This window comes from Ochotona curzoniae, unplaced genomic scaffold (genome assembly GCF_017591425.1).
Source record: "Ochotona curzoniae isolate NIBS_2020 unplaced genomic scaffold, NIBS_Ocur_1.0 scaffold_2476, whole genome shotgun sequence".
NCBI lineage: Eukaryota > Metazoa > Chordata > Mammalia > Lagomorpha > Ochotonidae > Ochotona > Ochotona curzoniae.
Window position 1 is genome coordinate 22,980,157 of NW_024467095.1, and position 23,859 is coordinate 23,004,015.

The 23,859-nt window shown below is 38.7% G+C and overlaps 1 protein-coding gene across 1 annotated transcript in view; it reads right to left on the bottom strand.

The window, feature by feature from the left end:
• Nucleotides 1-23,211, bottom strand: part of CNTNAP2 (contactin associated protein 2) — a 1,623,532-nt gene extending 1,600,321 nt beyond the window's left edge. Inside the window, exon 1 of the mRNA XM_041002153.1 lies at nt 23,019-23,211. Within this exon, the coding sequence (XP_040858087.1) occupies nt 23,019-23,115 (97 nt within the window). The 5' untranslated portion in view covers nt 23,116-23,211. The remainder of the gene's footprint in view (nt 1-23,018) is intronic.
• Nucleotides 23,212-23,859: the final 648 nt, after the last annotated feature.

Here is a 23,859-nt window from a genome sequence, read left to right on the forward strand (position 1 = left end):
GTTCTGCCCCAGTCTCCAGCAACCTGCTGCTCTAATGAGAGAATCCCAAAAGGTTAGATACCACATGTTTGCTTTAATTTAACCTGTAATTTTCTTTTTGTGTTTGTTTTTGAACCTGTCATTGATACTGTCTCAACCCATGTGTTTTGAAGAATTGAACTTGCATTATTTTTAACATATTGTTTCCTGAATACTATGTCGATTAATTCCATAACATTGTATATTGTTGCTGATTTGTTGGGGCTTTTAACTGACCGGGACTTTACTCTGTTAGCTCTACCTTCAGACCAGAGAAGGTCTCCCCAAGAAGCCGCTGAACTTATCTGGACAATAAGATGCTGGACTCTATGCTAGGTATATGCTTGCAATGAAGAAAGCTCAACTGAACTTGATCTGTGGTTATGCAGCAAGGGGGAGGAATCCACCATGGGGGGAGGGTTGTGGAAAGGGTGGGAAGAATCCCAGTGCCTATGAGATCATATCACATAATACAATGTTATTAACAATTAAAAAAAAGAATAACTCAACTCTAAAGTCCTCATGGCACAGAAGTAGGGGGGTGTTTTTCACACAGGTGTGATAGAGACTTTGGAATGACACAGAGCATGACAATCCGATAGTCAAGGAAAGAAAATTCTTGGAAACAGGGAGATGCCAGAAAAAAATGTCCTACAGGTAAAAATAGCCATCTGATAAACACCCATAAAATGGCATGACGTTGAAGACAATCTACATAATCCACATAGTTCGACTGCAGCTTGCTTCTCAATGGAAACATACAGTGTGTCAATATATAAGTAGATTTCACACTGGAAATCACAGTTGAGGGAATAAGATGACCATGCTTGCTATTATAAATAATTTTGATCAAGAAATATTTCAACACAAAGTCCATTTACCTATCTCCATAAATCCCGCAATTTTTCCTGTAGGAATAATGTCTTTCTTTTTTTTTTTCCATGAAACATTTTACTGTACATGTGGCAGAGCGAGGATTAGGAGGCGGAAATATAACTCAATCTTGTATTTGCCAATTTAAAAATAAAGTAGTAAACATGAGCTTTTGAGATTTTTTTTAAAAAGGATTTATTTATTTTTATTGCAAAGTCAGATGTACAGAGAGGAGGAGAGACAGAGAGGAAGATCTTCTGTCTGATGATTCGCTCCCCAACTGACTGCAATGGTCAGTGCTGTGCCAATCCGAAGCCGGGAACCAGAAACATCTTCTGGGTCTCCCATGCATGTGCAGGGTCCCAAGGCTTTGGGCCGTCCTTCACTGCTTTCCCAGGACACAAGCAGGGAGCTGGATGGGAAGTGGAGCTGCTGGGATTAGAACCGGCGCCCATATGGGATCCTGGCACATGCAAGGTGAGGACTTTAACCACTATGCTATGGTGACGGGCCCGAGTTTTTGAGATTTTTTTTTTATCCTAAGCTGTTATACTATGTTTTTGCACAGCCAAGTTTCTTATTTGAGTTTAAACATAAATGAATGCCTTAATGCATATGGTGGGCCACGCATAAAGGTAATAGTGTATACTAAATACACCTGGAATGACACTTTAAAAGACTAAGATGAAGTTTATTAAAAAATATTTCTGAAGCCTAAGCTAGGGAATTTTCCATAACATACATTTTTCATGAGCTTTTTGAAGACCGCCTGAATAATTTGTGCAACTCACACTGGACTTCCGTCGTACTCGTGTGATTTATTCTATATTTTCCCAATTAGTGCAGTTTTATAGCAACCATAACACTATTCTGCCATGTTAACTATTTTTCAATCATAAGAATTGACACATTCATGTGACAACTACCTTTCTTTGGATTTCCAGGCTTCTGAAATGTGCTTCTATATACGTGAATTGGCAAATGAGAAGGTATCGGAGAACGAACGAGAAAAATGCCTTGGAGATGAATGTAAATTCTATCAGACGGGAAATCTTTTCTTTAACTTTTGGAATTTCTCAAATAAAAAATAATCAAACCGAGCCTGCATATCTTTATCAAGCCAAAACAGATCTGTCAATCAGAACACTCCCCTAGAGACTTCCTGTTTCCTCCCCGGGGAATTAACCCCTTGTTGAGCATTCAGCTGTGGATTCTGCGGCAGCAGCACACGGAACATTGGACTCGCCACTGTGTTTATGCAAGTGACAATTGTGTCATTGGAAAAGAGCTGAGCCGTGTTGCAAGTAATGAAAGTAATGAAAATTTTCAGTACATTTTCAGTGGAGGCAGATTTTGCCTGAGAGAGAATATACTATAATTCCAGAGGCCCTACTGCAATCACCAACACAAAATCCATCAAAATCTAATAAAGTAACTTCATTAACACGATCATCACCTTATTAATAATTTACTCGTTGGCACTGGTACTGATGCGATTCTAATGCCGCCTTTTAAATGTAGAACTTTTCTTCCTTCATTAAGGTGCGCACTACAGAAGTCATCTGCATAATAAGTAAAGTGGATATTTTTAAAAATATGTAACTAGAACTCCTCCAATTTTCCGACATAATAAATTCCAATAATACATTTTTCTGAGAAATAGAAATTCAAACCTTAAAAAAATAATTTCAAGTCACTGCTTTGACAAAATGAAATCAAACATTTACTCTGAATCAGAAATCATATTTAAGAATTTTTTTAAAAATCCCATTTGAATAAAAAACTAAAAATTAGGAAAAAAAAAAACAAAAAAAACCCACACACATCATGGTCGACATATGATGTTAAAATGTTCATGTCCAATCAATGAGACTCCCCATAGACAACAGACTAGTCACTGAGCCACCATGCATTCCTAATTGATTGTGCAGACAACATGAAAAAGTCAACACAAGAGGACAGAGCAGATGTCTGTTCAGAATCCCTTTCAGACGCACTGAGTCTAGAGTGACTGCTAAATCATTGATGTTCCATGTCTGAAAGCATCGCAAACAGAATCCGAGATTCCTGTGTGCAAATTGAAATGTAATCCCAATGCCTGCCCTGGGAAAAACAGACGTGAATAGATTTGCTATTCTAATCACACATGTTACAGAAGCCATTATTTTGTGGACATGAGAGTCCTCACCTCCTAAAATAATGTTACTCCAACACGAAAAGGTAAACATAACCCAGCCTCCAAACATAAGAACCTTCCACGCTACATGTTTGTGGATTGGTTGTTTTTAATCCTCTTACTTGGTTCTGCTCCGCATGGGCTGCAGTCCACTGAGTCCTCCCTCACATACTAAAAACCAGAGAGACCGTGCTTCCCTCCCAATTAACCATAATTCAGTCCCAAGAGACGTTGCTCCATTATTGCTCCTGCGTTTAACTACAGCACGCTGTAAAGGAAGAACAGCAGGACTGAACTCTATAGACATTCCTGGCAATATGAACAGCTGGAGCTTTAGCAATATTTTGATGAGAGTCAGGAGTCATTTTATGGTTGCAATGTGTCTGCAAAAAAAAAAAAAAGTCGGAATTCAATGGTCATATTAAGTTCTGATTATTTAGGAAATACTCCAAAGTTCTTGAAACCCAACAAAATGTTTTCCCTTTGTTATGAATTATTCATTAATGCAGTTGCTTGTCAAACAGAAGGGTGTACATGCTATGTGATCCTTTTCTAAACTAAACTTCCAACACATATAAAATACTCCAGATTATACCGGTTACCTCAAAATGAGTTAGGAAGAAATTATTCCTTCTTCTCTCTTCCCTGTTCTCCTCCCTCTCAAAGAGAAATACCACTTACCACATTAGTATCTGAAATTTCATGAAGCATGTTTTAAAGATCGATTTATTTTCATTAGAAGGGCAGATTTACAGAGAGACAAAAATATTTTGCATCTGGTCCGTCACTCCACAATTGGTTACTATGACAGGAGCCAAGCTGATCTGAAGCCAAGGGCCAGGAGCCAGGAGCCAGGAGCCAGGTGCTTCTTCCGGGTCTCTGGTCTCCCACATGGGTGCAGAGTTTCAAAGCTTTGGATCCTCTGCTACTATCCTGGGAAATAAACCGAGGTCTGGATGAGAAGTGGAGCAGTTTGGACACAAACCAGTGCCCATATGGGATTCCAGTGGTTATATAAGGCTGACTCAGCCAATTTAGCTGGCATATGGGGGCCAGCACGTTTTCTTCAGTGAAGTTTTAAAGGCTGTCTATCACATTCTCCTTTCCTATCATCTGTCAAGGTAAGTATTCAGTTTATTATTATGGTGGTCCTGGGGTTTCCACAAACGCAAGAGCCCATGTTGAACTGCAGAGATGCTACTCGGCAGAAGCAAATCCTCTTACATGAATAACTTCAACACTTGGCAAATGTTAACAAGACACAGTATATCAATAATGCTTAGGTCTGCGTTATTGAATTCAAAGTGTGGGTCAGAGGAAGATCAAACCAAAACTTAGTTAAACATCTGTTTGTCTTTTCCAATAAACTATGCAATTACAACAGCTGATGATGACAATATGACATGGCTTCAGTTTAGTGAACCTGTGCTCTTGAACTTAACTTCGAAATGCATTGTGAACTGCATGTGGTGTTTTCCCAGTCAAAAAAAAAAAAAGATTGCAACATTTTGTTCTAACTGTGAACATTAGTTCTAACTGTTGAAGAATCATCCATACTTGCAGCCAGAACCGTATTTGTCTTGTGTCCACTCATGAAAAACAAAACAAAACAAAACAAAAACACCAGCATCTGAATTGACTTTCTAAAAGAGAGAAAGGTACCACCACCACACTCCCGCCGCCCCCATGCACACTTTTTAAACAATTGGTTAGTTTCATTATTTGGGAGTTTCCTGTTACGTAGGAGCATGACTGTACAACTTCAAATGTACAGAGATTAAACACGTGATCTCTTACAGGCGTTTGCCTTCACTCACCCAGACTCCACCTGTTTCCACCTTACGAAGCCTGGCAACGTTCCATGAAGTTTTCATGTTGCCTTTGCTTTCTTCATCCTAAAGGTCTTTCATTCACACTATCATATTTTTCTGTGGGATGGATGACTTAGCCTCATCATTCATGTGGCTAGAGTCGCAAAGTCAAACATTTTTCACGAGGTGGATGATAAAAGCAACATGACAAACCAGAAAAGAAAAAAAAAAAATAGAGGCTTTATGGAAGGCAATAATGAAGAAACAGGAAAATAACAGATAATAATGTAGTCCTATCATATTTTCCCTAATTTCCCCTTCCAGTAGATGAGCTTGAGTGGATGCTTGACACTCTAGAGGAACATAATTACTGTATTTCCAATTCAGAGATGTCCACGTGCTGCTAAAACTTATTTTGGACACAGTGTCCCAACCAACAGTAAAGCATGGAAAGTAAGCTTAAACACATATACCAAAACTCAACCGCCAATTCAAAAGCCTGGCACAATCAATGCAAGGAGACAAAGCATAGCAACGTTTTCATGGGAAAAAGAATGACACAGAAATGCAACATTGCTAAAGTAAATGACAAGATCGACCTGTGATATGTCATTCTAAGTCTCTAATTTTATTTTTGAAACACGATCCATTCAAGTTATTAAAGGATTCACATAATTCCATTGAATGCTTTCTTTGCAAAATTGGCTACATATAATCGTTGCAACACAAAACTTAGAATTATTTTGTGTTATTGGAAGGAAGAGTCGTAATGCGAGATATTCTGAGGAAAAATACAAAAATCATATTTCCTCAGGTGTAGCATTTGAGTAAAAATGATTTTCCAGGAGGGACAACCATCAGACTGGTCTTAATCCACTCAGGACTCACATGAAACAGCATAATTTAAATGTGATAAACAGCTGTGAAGTATCATTCACTGAGCCTTTAAACGGCATCTCATTTCTGCCACACAGGTGGCTTCAATAAGTACTGCTGGGATATCTGAAAAAGTCGATGGAAAATGGAATTTGAAGATCAGTTCATTTTGGTACAAAACATTCCGAAACACTTGCATAATTCTTTCACAGTTTGTGTTACCATGAAACGTTTAAATAGTCCCTCATATGTTCTGAGTCATGTCACAAGTGAGTAAGCCGATGCTCTCAGATTCTAAACACACTCTTAATTTGAAACAGACCTTCCAAATAATCGGTCGAGTCTGCATCTGTCTTCTACAAATGTATATCATATTTGTTCAACAAATCAATAGTTTTCAAAATAGACTAAATGGAGACTACTCATCCTATTAGAGTTCTAGATTCCCGTAGGGGCGCCAGTTCTAATCCCGGCTGCTCCATTTCCCATCCAGCTCCCTGCTTGTGGCCTGGGAAAGCAGTTGAGGACGGTCCAAAGCCTTGGGTGTCTGCACCCACATGGAGACCAGGAAAAAACTGGTTCCAGGCGTCAGATTGGCTCAGCACTGACCATTAAGTCTGCTTAGGAAGTGAACCAGTGAATGGAAGATATTTCTCTCTGTCTCTCCTTCTCTCTGTAAATCTGACTTACCAATAAGCATAAATAAATCTTTTAAAAAATGCTTAGCAAGTACTGAAATTGTGTTTAAATTTATTTAGTTCAAACCACATTTAAATCCTTCTGTAATTGTTTCTGTGACATCCAATGTCTTTCTTTAACAAAATCAAATATGTAGTTTCTTGTCAGGTTGTTGATAAGTTTGAAATAAAATTTCACATATGCTTTAACACAGAGAAATCAAGAAAACATCTTGTCCAATTCTACACTTTTATCTGTGAAGATACAGTGAGAAAGAGACAGATTATAAAAGTGAGAAAAAGATGTTCAGAATATTTCAATGTAGAAAAACATTCAACTTTGTTCTTAAGAAGAGATGAAATATTGAAATTTCACATGGCAGGAAATTAAAAATCTAAATAATGCATTATCTTTTCAAGAATCATGTATATGTTCTAAAGAAATTATTCAAATTGTTTATTTTTTTTACCGGAATTCCAAATATACAAAGAGAAGAAGGGACAGAGAGAAAAGATCTCCGATGATTCACTCCCCAAGTGGTTGCCACAGCTGGACCTGAGCCAGTCTGAAGCCAGGAGCCAGGAGCCTGTTATGGTTCTCCCACACAGGTGCAGGGTCCCAAGGCTTTGGGCCGTCCTCGACTGCTTCCCAAGGCCACAAGCAGGGAGCTGGATGGGAAGTGGGGCTGCCGGGATTAGAACCAGTGCCCATATGAGACCCTTGCTCATGTAGGGTGAAGACTTTAGCTGCAAGGCTACTGCGCTGGGCCCAGGAGTTACTTAAATTTTGCTTTTAGAGTAATTCAGAATTAAAACATTCCCCAACAATTTGCTAGTTGGACTTGATAAAATTTTAAGATAAATTAAAATGCATAATTCATATTATAAATTATAGCCATATATTTGTTTCCTTCATGCATTAACCAGGATTCACCATGATAACATCCAAAATAATGCTAGGGAATACGAGCTATGGTGAGTAGCTGGTAAGAGTCAGTATGGACCACTTGAGCTGATATCCAATATTTCCCATTTCAAGTTTAGTTATCTAAATTTTCTAAAATAATCACTTTCAAATGCCATAATATGGAATCACCATATAGAATATTTTTTATCTTCACACATTTTCCTAAATTATTCCATCTACTTCCTATGCTGGAGTTCGTATAAACTCGCCATGAACACTGATACTGTTTTTTTTTTAAGATTTATTTCTTTTACCTGGAAAGTCAGATATACAGAGAGGAGGAGAGACAGAAAGGAAGATCTTCCGTCCGATAGTTCACTCCCCAAGTGGCCCCAATGGCAGGCTCTGAGTCGATTCAAAACCAGGAGCCAGGAGCCTCCTCTAGGTCTGCCACATGGGTGCAGGGTCCCAAGGCCTTGAGCCATCTTTGACTGCCTTCTCATGCCACAAGCAGGGAGCTGGATAGGAAGCGAGGCCGCCTGGATTAGAACCATCACCCCGCCTGATTTAGAACCATCACCCATATGGGGTTTTGGTGCATTCAAGGTGAAGATTTTAGCTACCAGGCTACCACGCTTGGCCCCGATACTGCTATTTTACACTTTAAAGCAATCCACACCTTGTAAAGCCATCACACCCAAGCATAGAAAACAAACTTCCTGCCTGCATAACAGTACAACATTCTAAACTGTTTCCACTTACACCCAAGTGTACAGAACTAGTTCAGTGGGACATTATTAAGTTCTTATAGGAGCCCGTATTTGCTAAGGGATCAATCTAAATCATAAAAAAACTAATCACGCTACAAAGGAACCAATTCAGAAATTCTGATTGCTTCCAAATCCCCTGAAAGGGTGCAACCTGAACTTTAATATCACACTTCTGGTCCAACTGAAATGCATTCATTTCCCCTTAATCCAGATCCCCGAGGTCTTGGAGCCGCAGCAGTGCCCTGCCGCTTCATTCTAACTTCATCTCATTCATGTCTTGGTATTCAAACTCTTTGATAATTGGAGTTACATGAGCATAAAATGTCAACGATAAAACGTGGGGGCATATGTGAACCCATCATCTGAGGAGAGACAGATTTTGATTTTTAAAATTAAAATCATGATATTAACCAAAATGGCATGTAATAAAGGGAAACGTGGCAAAGCTACTGATGTACATCTGCCTTGCTCTATCTTATAACTTCCAAACGCCATATACTTCATTACTCAGAAGAATATGGGTTATGTAGATCAATACTGCTCATCTTTTATACTTTTCTATACGTTTATTCACATACAGAGACATGTTTTTGTGTTTATAGCAGAAATAACAAAACAAAAAGGGGAAATCATTTGTTACTACATCATTATTCACAAACATGACATACTATGCAACTTGCACACCCACACAGATTGGCCAGCTCATTACATTTATTAGACTACTAGAATAAAAAGGATGAATTTAAGCACATGGTTTGCCCAACATAAGAGCAAAAATAATTTGGCAGTATTATATTGATGTGGAATCTTCATAGTTTTTCACATAGAAAGACAGGCATTATGTCTTCCTTTTTGTGATATCCATATAACGATACTAACAATATCTAACATCAGCTGAAGATTTGTTACTTGGAGTGCACTTAATTTTAACCAAAAATCAAGAGGCAAGAAATATTTGTTATTGGCAAAGAAACATGTTAAATACTTTACTGACAGAAAATGTGTAATCCGAGATGCATAGATACAGACAGTGCATGAATTTTTATGAATAAGTGATCATCCAACCCATCTAGGTTTTGGTTTCTGTCACGTTAAATTTCCTGAAGACAACGCTTCATAATCCACAATACAACAAAAGTCATTGCAAAGGCATTGAAAGTGTAAACTACTGTGTAACACATTATTCTTTATTTGAAGCACGTACTTTTCAAGTTCTGAAATCATCTTACTATAATTTTATGTTTCAAAAAGACAACTGACATATATAATACAGTAAGTACAAGGTAATAAAAATTCAGCATACATTTCACAGTAACTTTGGCTTGCTAGTATACTATTTCATAAACTCAGTAACACAGTAGATAGGCTAATTTCTTCATTTCAACACGTACAAGTTCATGCTTTAAAAACTTCATGGTGCATATCATACATTTATGTAAAACTATAAAATGAGGGGAAAACAAATATATCATGTTCTATTCCAATGTATATACAAGTCCAATTTATTAAAATCTTATTATATTAAGAAATATTTTAAAGGGATAAAATACAGTAAAACTGTGGCATGTGAGGCATCGTGTTTTGTTCACAGTAAGAAATATCCACAAATACCCTGTAGCTGTTAGATGCCAATAACCGTCTTGCAAACTTTTGATAAAGTTTGTTAATGCCATACATATTATCCTTTACAGCCTTTAGAGTGGATTATAGACACTATAATATGACAAAATATTTATTATTATTATGATTACTCGCAAAACATTATTTAGACAATGGCTTCTTATTGGTCTTTGTTCTTTTGATAACATGCATGTTAAACAATGGAATTAATTTCTCTCCATAACAAGATCCTCTATGGTAAATGTAACTGAATAATCACCACAGTGTGAAGTAGCATTGCTGAAGGAGCCTGGAGTTACTTCTCCTAGAAATATCTTTCAGGAAGAAAATGCTTCTGCTACACAATGAAACATTTGTTCCTTTTTGATACTACATTTGATTAGGCAATTTATATTGACAATGCAATGATAACAATTGATACTAATAGCAAGAAATCAAATACACTGTAACTGTATATCTAAGAAGATAATTTTCCCAATTGTTCACCAAGACATTATTGAAATATATTTTGAAATTCCCATTGCTCAATTTCCACATTTTTTCTGAATTGAAATGTGTGTCACCATAATACATAAGATGTTAGACACGAGGAAGCAGGATTTCACCAAGTTCAGTCCATGTTTGTGAACAGTCTGCCACTTTAATTCTTTTGGAGATACTTGTTGTCGTGGGAAAAATCCAAGAAGCAGACTTGTATTTCGCCCTGTTATTTGTGTCTTTACCATTTGAAAATGTAATATAGAGAAATAAACACAGTATGCGAGTTGCTCTAAATGATATAATTATAGACATCTAAATGAATACACAGCAGATTTGAAAGCCTTTGGTAAAAACCCAATTGATGCCAATTCAAGAGGGAAAACGTTGTCAGTTTTATTTGTAACATTAGGAAATCTTCCTTTTGAAGGCAATACATGGCTCTAAGTTTGCCTACTGTATTCTAAACATGTGTAGTAACAACACACTTTAAATTACAAAATTATATATATTTTGAACCACTTTGTTCAAAATGGTCTTCATAAAGCGACAATGTTGCATATCATTTTACGTAATAATTACATGACATTAAACAGGTTCTCAGGGCATGAGGGGCACTCAAGTTCAAGTTCTAGTTTCCTGTTAGCTCCTGGAAATAAGCTGATCATAAATGGAAATTCAAGAATATGTTGCATTTCATATGGAGCAAATAGGCGTACATTATTCTTTAAGAGTAAAAGCCCATTGTTTTTGAATTACATCCCTCTGAAACACTTATCTGTTTCATTTTGAGTTCTGATTCACAAAAACATATCAGGTTTAAGGCAAAATATATGAAATTTGAGGTTTACATACAGGTAAATTTTGTTAGAACTAACATTTAATACACTTACATTATTATATTATTACGATGTGTTTATCTATCAAAAACTAATTTAAAACTTAATACCATTACAATTAATCCATTTATATTTAATTTAGCATAGTATCTAAATGCATTTCCCAGGCCAGTTCCGCGCTGTGGCAACCCAAGTCTCCACGCCCCTCAATGCCACCTGACACCTAGGTATTAAGGCAGCCACGGCAGCGTGGAACCTAGGTGCCCGTCTTTCTATTTTCAACGATGTGGGATGTTATTAATAGATAATTGGAAGTGATTTACCATATTTGTCACCATCACATTTACTTGTAAATACAAATGCCAAGGAAATTGATCCTTGCTCTCTTAATAGTTCAATAGTAATCAAATCAAACTGCCTTATAAAAGTCCTGATGCTCCCATCTGAACCAAAGTTTTGAAGTTTGGACTACAAATGAACTACCCTTAACTCATTGGCACAGGAAATGGCATTCTAGAAGAGGGGATAGGAATCTAGAAGTTTAAAAATAAAGGGCTGCCAACAACATGCCACATTCAGAAAACTGCAAGGGCTTCAGGATAGTACGAGAATAGGGTATACTTTAACAAAGAGAGGAAGCAATCAGACAAGTGGAACTTCGTATGAAGATCCTGGCTAGAAAAGTATTGACATAGATATGGATGATAAGTGACAAGATTAGAAGCAAGGGCATGCTCAGGGTCTCCCAAATTAGTACCTGGAGGGACGTGCTGATTACCTTAGCTGCAATGATGGTATGAGGAATGGAGCGCTAGTTTTAAAATGACAGCTACTTTAGAAATCAACATTACCCCACTTCCATTCATCAAAAGAAGAAAGTTTCCTTTCAACAGGGCTCTCGAGAAAAGCTATATGCATTAGATGTTTTGTGAAATGGATCCTCAAAAACCAAGCTATAGATTAAACAATTATAAACATTTAACTTCAGTAATGGAATAATATTTACAGTTTTCGATACAGACTGAAAAACTCCCTGCGAACTGATTTTAGCACAGCAGTTATCGGTATTCCATACACACGTGAATGATGACAGAAGGCATGCAGATAGAAATACAAATGGAATAGAAAATGAAATTACATTTTTTTAAAGTTCCAGATGGTTAAGGGAAAAAACACTCAGGTGATTCTCTATATTATTTAACGATCTTACATTGAAAGATCTTTATCCTCACATTTACATTAAGCATATTTCTTCTTGTTTACCAGTGATGTTTTCAGTCCCCAAAGTATATTAATAACATGCTTGGTGAATAACAAAACAAAAAGAAGCATCAAGACCCTCAGCTCTTTCCCTTTAATTCCATCTAAGCAGTATATTCAATCTTAAAAGACAGATGCAAACTGTAATTCAGTAGTAAAGAATTTCAAAAGGAAGATACAACTTCACTGTCAGCTAGGAAGCAGAATTTGGCCATATTGCTGATTGCATGGTAAGGGATTCCACGCTGTCCCTTGGTTTTGCTATTGGAACACAGACGCTCTGTTCTAAGAACCAATTGCTTAGTTCATATAAAGAATACTGCCTGGCTCGAAGTCAAGATCCAAGAAATACTGTATAAACAACACTGTGGGGGGAAAAAAAAAGATTTTAAAGAGTGGATAGGACCCATTGTTCCTGAGAAGGTATATTGATTGGCTAATTCTGAAAGTGAAGGTTACCGTGCACTTGTAAAATTCAGTCACCGATATTTTACTAAAGAAAATCATCTTTAGCTCCTCTTTGGTCAAGCATCTTTTTGTCAACCACCAGTATATAGAATAAATAAATAAGGCTGCTTATTTTGGGAGTCTTAACTCAAGAAGCAACGGAAGTATCCAATTCTGCAACTCCTACCCTTGATGCAACGCAATTTTTGCTGACAACAAAATGGCTCTCCTAAAAGCCATACTATAAATCACTGGCAAAAATGCAATGGACTGTGATGGAATCTGCTTATCCAAGACATAGGATATGTAAATGCTATGTTAAATATTTGAATAAAATCTACACACGGAAAAAAAAGTGCATGAGACACGATGAAATTTATTTTTGAAGTTTCATTGTTGCCATTAAGTTTCCTGTAATTTACACGTAGGTTTTATCTACATGTTGTCTTCATGAGAGTATTTGGGGTCAATGAAGAAGCGATTTAAGTGAAAATGAGTGCATTTTGTTGCTAACAAAGAAAAAGCTGAGTGACAACTATTAGATGGTACTTCATACAGTATGCGTAGAATAAACAAGTCTCCACTTGCAGACCAAGTCTGGTGGGAAGATGTCTCGTGTGTGGCATGCTGTGTTGAGCAACATTCAGTGGTCACAGTCAGCTCATGAACAAAAATGATGCGACGTGGGGTCATCTCTACCTGGAGTGATGCTCTAAGTAGGTAGGGAGAAGAAAAAGCGATGCCTTGTTTATGTGTTTATCAAAGGATTGGCTGCTTTTCTTCAGTTGATGTTGCTTTTGACAATGATTCATAGTGAGAAACCAAAAACAGCCATTTTATGCCAACATAGATAGCACTGTATCAAGGATATGAATTATCATAATTAGGTATTTACATTGCCTTTTGCCTTAAGATTGCAAAAATAATCGCTTTATTTTTAGATATTGCAATATTAACCTGGTACATTTAATCATCTACAAATTGATTTTCAATTTTGAATTTCGGTATATCTTACATTCACTTGAATGAAAACATCTTTCAAATACATGATGGGAATCTGTAAATTCTGAGTTGGAATTTATTAACAATCAAATAATTTAATCCCAAACAGACCATTCTCTAATTTGTAAAAAAAATTCAACAAACAATACCCCTAAACGATGCTATAATTGAAATGTTTTGTTACTTCTTATGTTCAATAAAGTTATCCACTATCTGAAAGAGTTACTAAAATACAAACTTTGAAGAGGATAGTTTCAAAAATATGAGTTTATCTTGATACCAACTTTTCTGGAGCTATGCAAAGGCTTACTTATCATAATATATATTTTCCAATTAACATAAAACATTTTGAATAAGAAGTCTTTTATGCCAAAATGAAGTCTTATGTTTAATCTATGAAATTTTTGAACATTATCATATGTAGAGATAGACATCTATTTTAATGTAATTTAATAATTTTCTTCTTATTAAGAGGTGACTTTCGAACATGGTGACGTAGTATAGCAGCTAAAGTCCTTTCCTTAAAAGCATCGGGATCCCATACGGGTGCTGGTTCTTATGCCAGCAGCCCTGCTTCCCATCCTGCTTGATGCTTGTGGCTTGAGAAAGCATTTAAGCATTGCCCAAAGCCTTACGACCCTGCACCTGTATGGGATACTCAGAGGAGCCTCCGGGCTCCTGGCTTCGGATTGGCTCAGCTCCTGCCATTGTGGCTGCTTGATGGAAGACCTTCCTCTCTGTCCTTCCTCCTCTCCATACATTTGCCTTTCCAATAAGAATAAATTTAAAAAAAAAATGAGGTGGGCCCGGAGCGGTGGTACAATGGCTAAGGTTCTCACCTTGCACGCCCGGGATCCCATATGGGCGCCAGTTCTATCCCGGCAGCCCCACTTTCCATCCAGCTCCCTGCTTGTGGCCCGGGAAAGCAGTCGAGGACGGCCCAAAGCTTTGGGACCCTGCACCTGCGTGGGAGACCCGGAAGAGGCTCCTGGCTTCTGACCGGCATAAAATCGGCCGTCGTGCTCACTTGGGGAGTGAATCATCGGACGGAAGATCTTCCTCTCTGTCTCTCCTCTCTGTATATCCACCTTTCCAATGAGAAAAAAAATAATAAAAATAAATCTTTAAAAAAATGAGGTGACTTTCTTATGAAATAAGTTAATAGAATGATACAATTTACCCTCCATCTTTTAAATTCAAAATAATAACTTAAATTTATATAATTTAAAATATATAATTAGAAGCTTGCATTATTTCACAACCTAATAAGCTGTTTCATTAAGTTAGTGTATATACTTATTACAGACATTGCTTTCAATAATATTGTAATTGAATGACATAGGGTATATCAAAATATTAAGAAAATGAGGAATAAACAGGGTACACTTTTCTTTTTTAACCTACTGTTGTATCATTACCAATAATGCAGGGAGGTGATTAAATGCTTGCTGAATTTAATTAGACCTAAAACTAGATTCCCCCGGCTATGGACAACATCCTCAATCACCTTGTACCAAGGCAATAGTTATTCTGTTGGGAGAAAAGCAACCAGTAGCTGGCAGGCATTCTGAGCCTAGTTAAAGCCAAATTTGTGTTAACTAACATTAACTAGTGTGCCCTACTTTTTTTTAAAGATATATGGTAGATGGCTGGTGGGTTCTAAGGAAGCTGTTCCCTGCACCAGCAGTGGTATATGTGGTGGGCAGGTGGTGGGGGTAGCTAACTGCCTGAGGAAAGGGGTTGGGGGACTTATAGACTGGATCTGGGGGTATGCTGGGCTGTGTCAGTCTGAAGCACCCACTGACAGGTGCCTGCATGTGAGCTGGATTGGCAGAAGGGCTGGGATAAGCTAGCCCACTGCATCTGCCAAAATGCTAGGCTAAATCACTTATTCTGCAAGTGCCAGAATAAGTGTGGCCTAGCCTGGCTTTGCTGCAGCATCCCCTGGCAAGTGCCTGAACTGAGCACAAGTGATGTCAGCCTAGGTTGCAGTATCCACTGGCTAGCATAAGACCTGGAGCTGGGAACGGGCCTAGTGGGGGAACAGCGGGCATTCCTCTACTGGGCCACAGCTCTGGCCGGTGAGAAAGAGAGCTGAGCCAGTGCTCGGGGCAGGCAGGGCTGGACAAAGTGACAGAGGTGATGATATATGTGAGTGCTGGGTATGGGCGTGGGTCAGGCTGAGCTAAGCTACAGCTCCCATCAGTGTGTTCAACGTCAGATGGGTGCAAGGCTGGGCTCAACTAGACTGCTGCATATGCAGGAATCGGGTCTGGCATGAGCCTGCTGGGGACTGAGGGGGGTCACACCAAGTAGGCTGTAGTTTCAGCTGATATGCATAAGGGCTGGGCTTTTAAGTTGGGCTGGATTGGGCTAGGCAGCAGCTCCCATCAGTTTGTGTGAAAGATGGTTCTTGAGGAGGAACTAACCAGACAATTGCATTCACTGATTGGATATAAGTTGATGTGGGTAACCAACTGAATAGTCAGGTCTAGGGTCACCCCATGTGAAATTTCTTCAGGTACTCCTCAACTACTCCATTGAACTCAAACTCTGGCCACAGAGAAAATCAAAGGATATGCTGTCCAACCTTGGGGTGCCTGTATCCATGCTGGGCATCTCCAGTTGTGGATGCCTGTGCAGTGAACATGCCCAGATGCATACAACACGCATGACAGCCAGTTCATCAAGGCCAGAAAAAAGAAGTGGAGGACCTAGTCACAAGATGGAAACCAGAACAGGTTGGACAACTCTCCTGGCCAAGCTTTGTAGCAAGTGCCTGGGTCTGTGGATGCACTAAGGTAGAATCTGTCAACCCATGAACTTTGGCATGATTTTCTAGCCTGTGGAGCAACGAAACCAACCATGATTCAGAACTGTTAAAACCCATCAACACCCTCAGAAAATTCTTACCCACATTGGGGTCTCTAAGATGACATTGACTGGCCGTTCCCAATCCCCATGTTCTGATATAGTTTGGCAGCATGGAGCAGTCCACTCTCCCTAGTCCACCCACCCCTGCCATGGCAGAAACAGGAGAAAAAGAAATGAAAAAAAAAAATCAGGAACTACGTGTTCCACTCGCCTTCCTCCATACATTGATTCTCCCCACCAGGATGAGTGGCCCATGTGGGAATACATCCTTCTCAACTGTGTGTAAACATTCAAACTAAATCAAATAAAGTTAAATGTTTTAAATCAGCACAAAAGGAGCCAGTCAGATTCCAAGTTAGACGTAGCACACAGCATAGCTTTAGTGAAATTGGCAGTGTGTATGAAGCGCACAGCTCTATTGCCTGCTAACTTCTGTGATCCACAAGCCTAAGCCATCATCCTAGGGCAAATGAAGAGAATGAATATATTAGCAAAGGCAAGAGGATTCAGGCTCTAGCCTATGCACTCGGTACACTCAGGATTTTCTAAACAAGAAACATGAAAACATGAGAAAACATATCACTTAATATTGGAAGAGTTTTTCAAATCAACCAGAATTACCAGGAAGATGAAGAGTGCATAGGAAACCCTCTCAGGGGGTCTTCTTTGGTGCTGCAACACGTTTGCATCACATTATACCAAAAGCATTTTATCCTCACCAAGCTAACGCACAGGCAATGATGACATCTTTTTTTTCCAGATTTCCAACCATCAGGAGAGGTTTTAAATCTAGACTGTTAAAAAAATGTCGATTAATTAAAGCTGTTCTTATGAATCGCCTACTTCAACAATGATGTAACCAAGAATTTGAAAAGATAAACTTGAGATGTACAATGAAGGTAACAATTAACTTCTATTTCAAGTAAGATGCTTTCTTTATTTTAGGATAAATAACCCGCATGTGATTCTCTATCATAAATCATAAGCAGTTTACCGATTTCTTACTTAAATATGCTGAACTAGCATATAGTCATTATTCTACTCAGGATTCAATTTCTATATTAATGATTGGACCATAGATGTCAAAAATTCATATCCTGAACATTCCTCTGAAACAAACATCACTAACACCATGGTAATGAGCAAGTAAATGAGAGGGCCTTGAGGTCGTGCTTAGAATAATTGTCCATCTCAATTCAAAACAGGTAAGCCTTAAGTATTACTGGTATTTAAGAGAGACAGAGATTCGCTCAAGTTTCATACTAAACAATTTGTTATTGGTAGAACAACATTAAAAAAACAAAACAAAACAAAAAATAAAATAGAACCATCAAAACAAACAACAAACAAAAAACATCAAAAAAAACATCGTTGCGAGTTAGTAAGTACAAAATACAATAATCCTTTCTTTAAAAAATATTTATTTATTTATTTGTTTGTTTGTTTGTTTATTTATATTGGAAAGTCAAATATAGAGAGAGGAGGAGAGACAGAGAGGAAGATCTTCCATCCGATGATTCACTCCCCAAGTGGCTGCAATGGCCGATGCTATGCCGATCCGAAGCCAGGAGCTTCTTTCAGATCTCCCACGCAGGTGCAGGCTCCCAAGGCTTTGGATCTTCTTCGACTGTCCTCCCAGGCCACAAGCAGGGAGCTGAGTGGAAAGTGAGGCCACAGGGACACGTACGGGCACCGATATGGGATCTTGGCACTTTAATCGCTAGGCAAGCACTTTAATCGCTAGGCTATTGCGCTGGGCCCAATTCTTTCTTGTGTAATAGATTACAAAGAAGCTCACAGATGGATAGCAAATATAAATATCATACACATACGTAAAGCAAATATAATGATGAATATAACTATTTCTAACTCAGAAAAAGAAGGTTTCAATGTGTGACAACAATGAGAATCATACGTATTGATTCTAGGATTAAAGAACCCTTCTAACCATCGGTCGGATTGTCCACGATAAAGTCCTTCATATTAGCATTCTGATAAAGTATACTCTTTATACTGGAACAGAATATATAGCTCTCGTAGGCCATCTGTGTGTCTAGCACTTCATTCCAAACTCTGTCTGGTAAGTTACCAAAGGCGAAAAGGGATCAGTAACCTATCGGACAGACTCGGAATGCCGCAAGGAGTTTCCTGCACACAGGAAGAGCAGTCAGGATTGTGTGAAGGTAGACTGGCCCGGTCCTAGAAGCACCTTTGTTTGGTCAGAATTGAAGTAAAGAGTTCTCACAGATCTCAGGAGATGGGAAAGTCTAACCATTGAAATGAAGACTCTAAAAGAAGTCTTCTTTTTAAATTTTTTATCAGAGAAATTGAAGACAATTTTAAGATCATTTTATCATGATATTTATAAAATGAATGTACAAATTCTTCCAACGATCCAATACAAAATTGTTAAGAGAAATACACCTTAAGTCGTTGCTGGCTACTTAAAGTATGCATCATTTGAAGCACAGATAAAATTATTTTCAATTAAGATTACAGGTGTAAGTATAGAATTCAACTCATGCAGCAATGTAGTTCTGAGGTTTAAATTAGGATGGATATGGTTTGCTAATTTTAAATTCAAGAATGGTAACAATATAGCACTTCTCCAGTCAATATTACACGGCAGAAATCTCACAAGTGTTTACATGTTTTCGTCTCATTCACATCTGTTTTGCACACACAATATGCACAAGCTGAGTTCTCTCGTAAGCTTCCTTTCCAAAGAACCATCACAAACTGTGTCCGAATCAAGAGTCTCTGCACAGAATCCATTCGTTCTTTACATATCATTCGCAAAATCCAGGCAATATCTCCTCAAGACAGTGAAAGAGCAGAAAAGCCAGGTCCAAGACAAGAGAAGGCACGCCACATTCTAGTCGCTTGTCTATTCCATCATAACACAGGGCGTTGAACAAGAAGCTGAATTCCCTTATGGAAATGGACTTTACTGCTAAAGCTCCCTCATGTGAAAAAGTTACTTAACGTCTCACAGTAGTCATTGAATTTGGAAGTTCTTTCTATGTACAATATTTCCATTTTTGCAGTATAATATAACACAAATCACTTAGATAAAGCCACCTAAATAACACGTTATATACCTACACAATGTTAATAAAACACTATAGGCAATTTGTGGATTCTTTCTTTTTTTTAAACATTAATCATAAGGAGTAAGCCTTGTAGAAATGTCCCTAGCTCCTATCGCTGCCTATAAAGCAATAAATCCCACATTACTCATTATTAATGACAACTTTCTTGAAATTCATCTGGAATAATCAATGAATTTTTCTGGCCTAAGACATTTCTAAAAATCGATTCTAACTGTGAATAAATTCATCATTATGTAAACTCATTATTGACTAACAGCATTGCAAGTACAGTTATTTCATTTTGAAGATATACACTGGCGTGAAGTATATCAACTGAGGAGAGGAAAAATATTCGCATATGAGTTTGCTGACAGATTTGCATGGGAAGTGACACGTATGGACTAGGAAACAAGTTAACATGTTTTCATAACATGTTGGAAAATATGAGTGTGCGTGTATATCACATAGATATATATCCCACGTTAAGTAACGCCAATTATCTATATATTCAGAATCTTGCATTTTATGGATTTTACCAAATATATATATATATATATATATATATACATGTATTACACACACAGGTATGTATAATATATATGTGGTCATGTTTTTGAAAGCATTTTGGATCAACTGAGACCATATTTCTATAATATGATAGTAAAATTATAGGCCAATAATTATACAAAATAATCACAAGTTATCCTTTATCAAAAAGTTTAACGTCTGTAAAAGTTCATAAGAATTTTCATTTAGGAAACGTTAGTTCCGGTTCTTCATTGTTTAGTATTGCTGTGTGCGGGTCTTTTTTATATGGTCCAAGAAATGCAACCAATAAAGAAGCAAAGATTCTCCTTAAACTCCGTGTGTCCTGTGTGGGTCCATTTACAAGAGAGCAGCTAGGCAAGCCCGTCACCTGAGTGGCACTTCCTCTTCACTACACCCAAAAAATATGCCGTTATCTAATCTTAGCTATGAACTTTCTTAGACTTCATGGTAGCCTCCTGTTCAAGCTGCATTAGTAATAGATTTTATGTAAGTTTGAGAATCAAAATGAAAATGGTGAGGACAGATATCTATGGATATATATAGTTGAGATAGATTTCTTACAAATTGATAATAAAGAGCAGTGATACTGTCTGAAAATGTCTAAGGTGCCGAATAGGTTTTCGGAAACAGTTTTAGCACAGTCATCACATTTTTTGAAGGTGTATCACGGAAAAATGTTACTTTTGGATTTCCGTGTTACTTTTTGTCTCGTGATGACCTCTCCTGGTTGAGTTGCTCACTATCCTAGCTTCACGTGGTAACTATTTCTTTTTTCATGGAATGGTTTTAGCATTAAAAATATCGGTATCTTACTCTTCTGTTATACATGGTACAAGTTAAAATTTCCACGAATTATAAAACATTTAAAGTATTAACATGCAAAGAGATTTTAGTCAATGCATTCATTTTCATTGTTTCATTCACTTCCAGAATACGTAGCAAATTTGGATATGGGGTTACATTTTAAATTTGAGTAAAATAAAATGCAGTGTTAATTATAGCATGGCACGTGTTTAATCAAGGAAGACCAAGAAATGAGTAACCCCATTCTAAGAGTCATATCTACCTACTAAGTATCTTTCAAGTATTTTAAAGACTTTTATAGTCTTTATCGCAAATTTCTAACAACGTAGTGAATACAAATGTATTTATAAAATAACTTTTTATTCCTAAAGTATATATTAACAACTTTACTTGTGGCATTCTTAACATGTGATAAAGGTTTCATATTGACTCTACAATTGATGCATAAAGGGGAAAAAAAAACTGGTATTAAGGCCTGCAAGGAATGAATAAAGTTGATTTAATGAGTTTATTTTTGCTGGAAAGTGATAGTAAATATAAAATAAACTAACTTTGAAATGACAACAGAAATTTCAACATCATGGTTACCCAAGGATAAAGTTACATATCCACGTAGATTTTAAACTCAAGCACTACAATTTACAACAATGATACTAATTGACAAAATGTAACTTTTTCATGTTTAACCCAAAGTATAAAGGACGTTTGTTCAAGTCCGTTGAACATATAGTATACCCCCTTCATTGCAAGAAAATCAGAGCTAGGAAAAAATATCAAGCCCTACTGCAGGCTCACCACATGACACCCTATGGACTAGATCCCTGGCCACAACATGCAAAGTTCCTTTTCATTGCTACCCTTGTTAATATTTAAATATTGAGAAAACTACATTATCATAAACATACAGACAATAGATACAAGTATGCAACCCAAAAGCTTCATGTAGGATGAATTCTGGAAAGCACAGAACTTTGGTCCCTAAGTAGAAAAACATGTGTTTTAAGCTCTTAAGACTTGCATGGCAATTCTTTACCAACTTGCTCAGCCCCTGAAACAAGTATGTGCTGTGTGCACTGCTTAGATTCCAATGGGCAGCCTTTCCTTAACTCCTTCTGTGCCAAAGGGAACAACATGTACAGTAACCATTTCAAGAGCAATGCAGAAAAATGGGCTGCTATCTTCCAATTCCTCTAAACCTCGTCAAGAACCCAGCAGTCTTGAAAAAAAAAATAGCTAATTATATCAGTATTATATACGTTGGACAGCGTCATTTTCCTGAAAACTGCTAAGATATCTGTTTATTACCACCAATTGCACTGACTTTCCCAAGTCCGAGCTTGCATAGTTCATAGTCATTAGATCAAACTACCGAAGACTAACATAATTTAAGTTATAAAAATGGAGTCATTGTCTTCCGTTTTCCAAGCAAGTACTAAGGGAGCCTCAACTTTTCAAGGGAACGGAGGAGGTTAAAGAGAATCTATACTTTCTCAAACTGTTAAAAAATATGGCCCGCTTTCATCCCCAAACCTGTGCTCATGTAAGATCAAAGGCACACGCAAAATCCAGAAACTTAGTAAACCATGATATACACTTTTCATTCACTGACTACGCTAAGCAAACGCCCTGAACTCTGCCCAAGTAACTTCCGAAGAAGCCTCTGTCTGCACGAATCACTCTGACCAAGCAGTTGCCATTCAATCTCCAAGACCAGGAACAACTTTCCAGAAACATCATCAGCTACAAAACCCAGTCTCCTACACCCGGAGCGCTCTGGGTTTGGAGTTTTTCTGCGGCAGTGGCAGCAGGAGCGTCACAGCACAGACACACACACAGAACACGGGGCGAAAACTGCCAGTGCACCTCCGAGTGAATACCCCGCTGCCCAACATCAATGCGGCACGGAAACCGCTCCGGTGCGGAGCGAGCTGGAGAGAGCTACTTACGGGACGCCGAGGGTGCCGTCCAGGCTCTGCAGATGCTGCTGCTGACCATCCAGAGCAAGAGCGCTGCCCCGCAGCCTCCCGGCGCCGCCACCACCATCCTTCGCCTCCTGGGCAGCGGTACTCCCAGGGCTCGCTGCGGAGATGCAGTCTGGCTCTCCGAGAGGGCTCTCCAGGGGAGAGAGAGGCTGTCCTCCAAGACCAGGCAAAGCCAAGCTCCTCCCGCTTCCTTCTCTCCCTGCACCCCCTCCTGGCTGCTGCTCTTCAGGGCTTGGAGCAGAGGGGGACTCTCCTTATTCCAATTCCCTCCGTGCGTGTGTTTCGCCTCCTGCTCCGCGAGCCAGTGAAATGCCGAGAGGAAGAAATTCAAACCGAGAAGGAAAGGGAGGGAGGGGGAGAGAGAGAGAGAGGAGGGGACAGACACCGACCCCGCCCTCTCCTCCGGAAAAAAAAAAAGGACCTGGAGGGGGAGGGTGGAGGATCAGAAGAGCAGAAGCTGCGGAAGAGAAAGGGAGAGAGGCAGGGACCGTGGTGCTGCTGTTGCCACTGCGGGCGAGCGCTCCCTTCGCCACTGGGCAGCGTGACTCCGAGGGGTTTCCAATCGGCTGTCAGCTCTCTTGGAGAGCTTGTGTATACGCGGAGCGCACGGCGCACGCACGGCCTCAAGCGCGGTATGGTGCGGGAAGGCAGCTCTCCTGTGGAGCGCGAGCAGCAGGAGCCTCGGCCGCCTGGGAGGAGCAGGAGCCGCCGCTGCCGCCGCCAGCAGCTCCTGCAAACTGGTGCAAGCAAGGCAGAGCGAAGCCCTGTGGTCTCCCCCTGCTTCTGGGTCTCTTCCCCGGCTCCT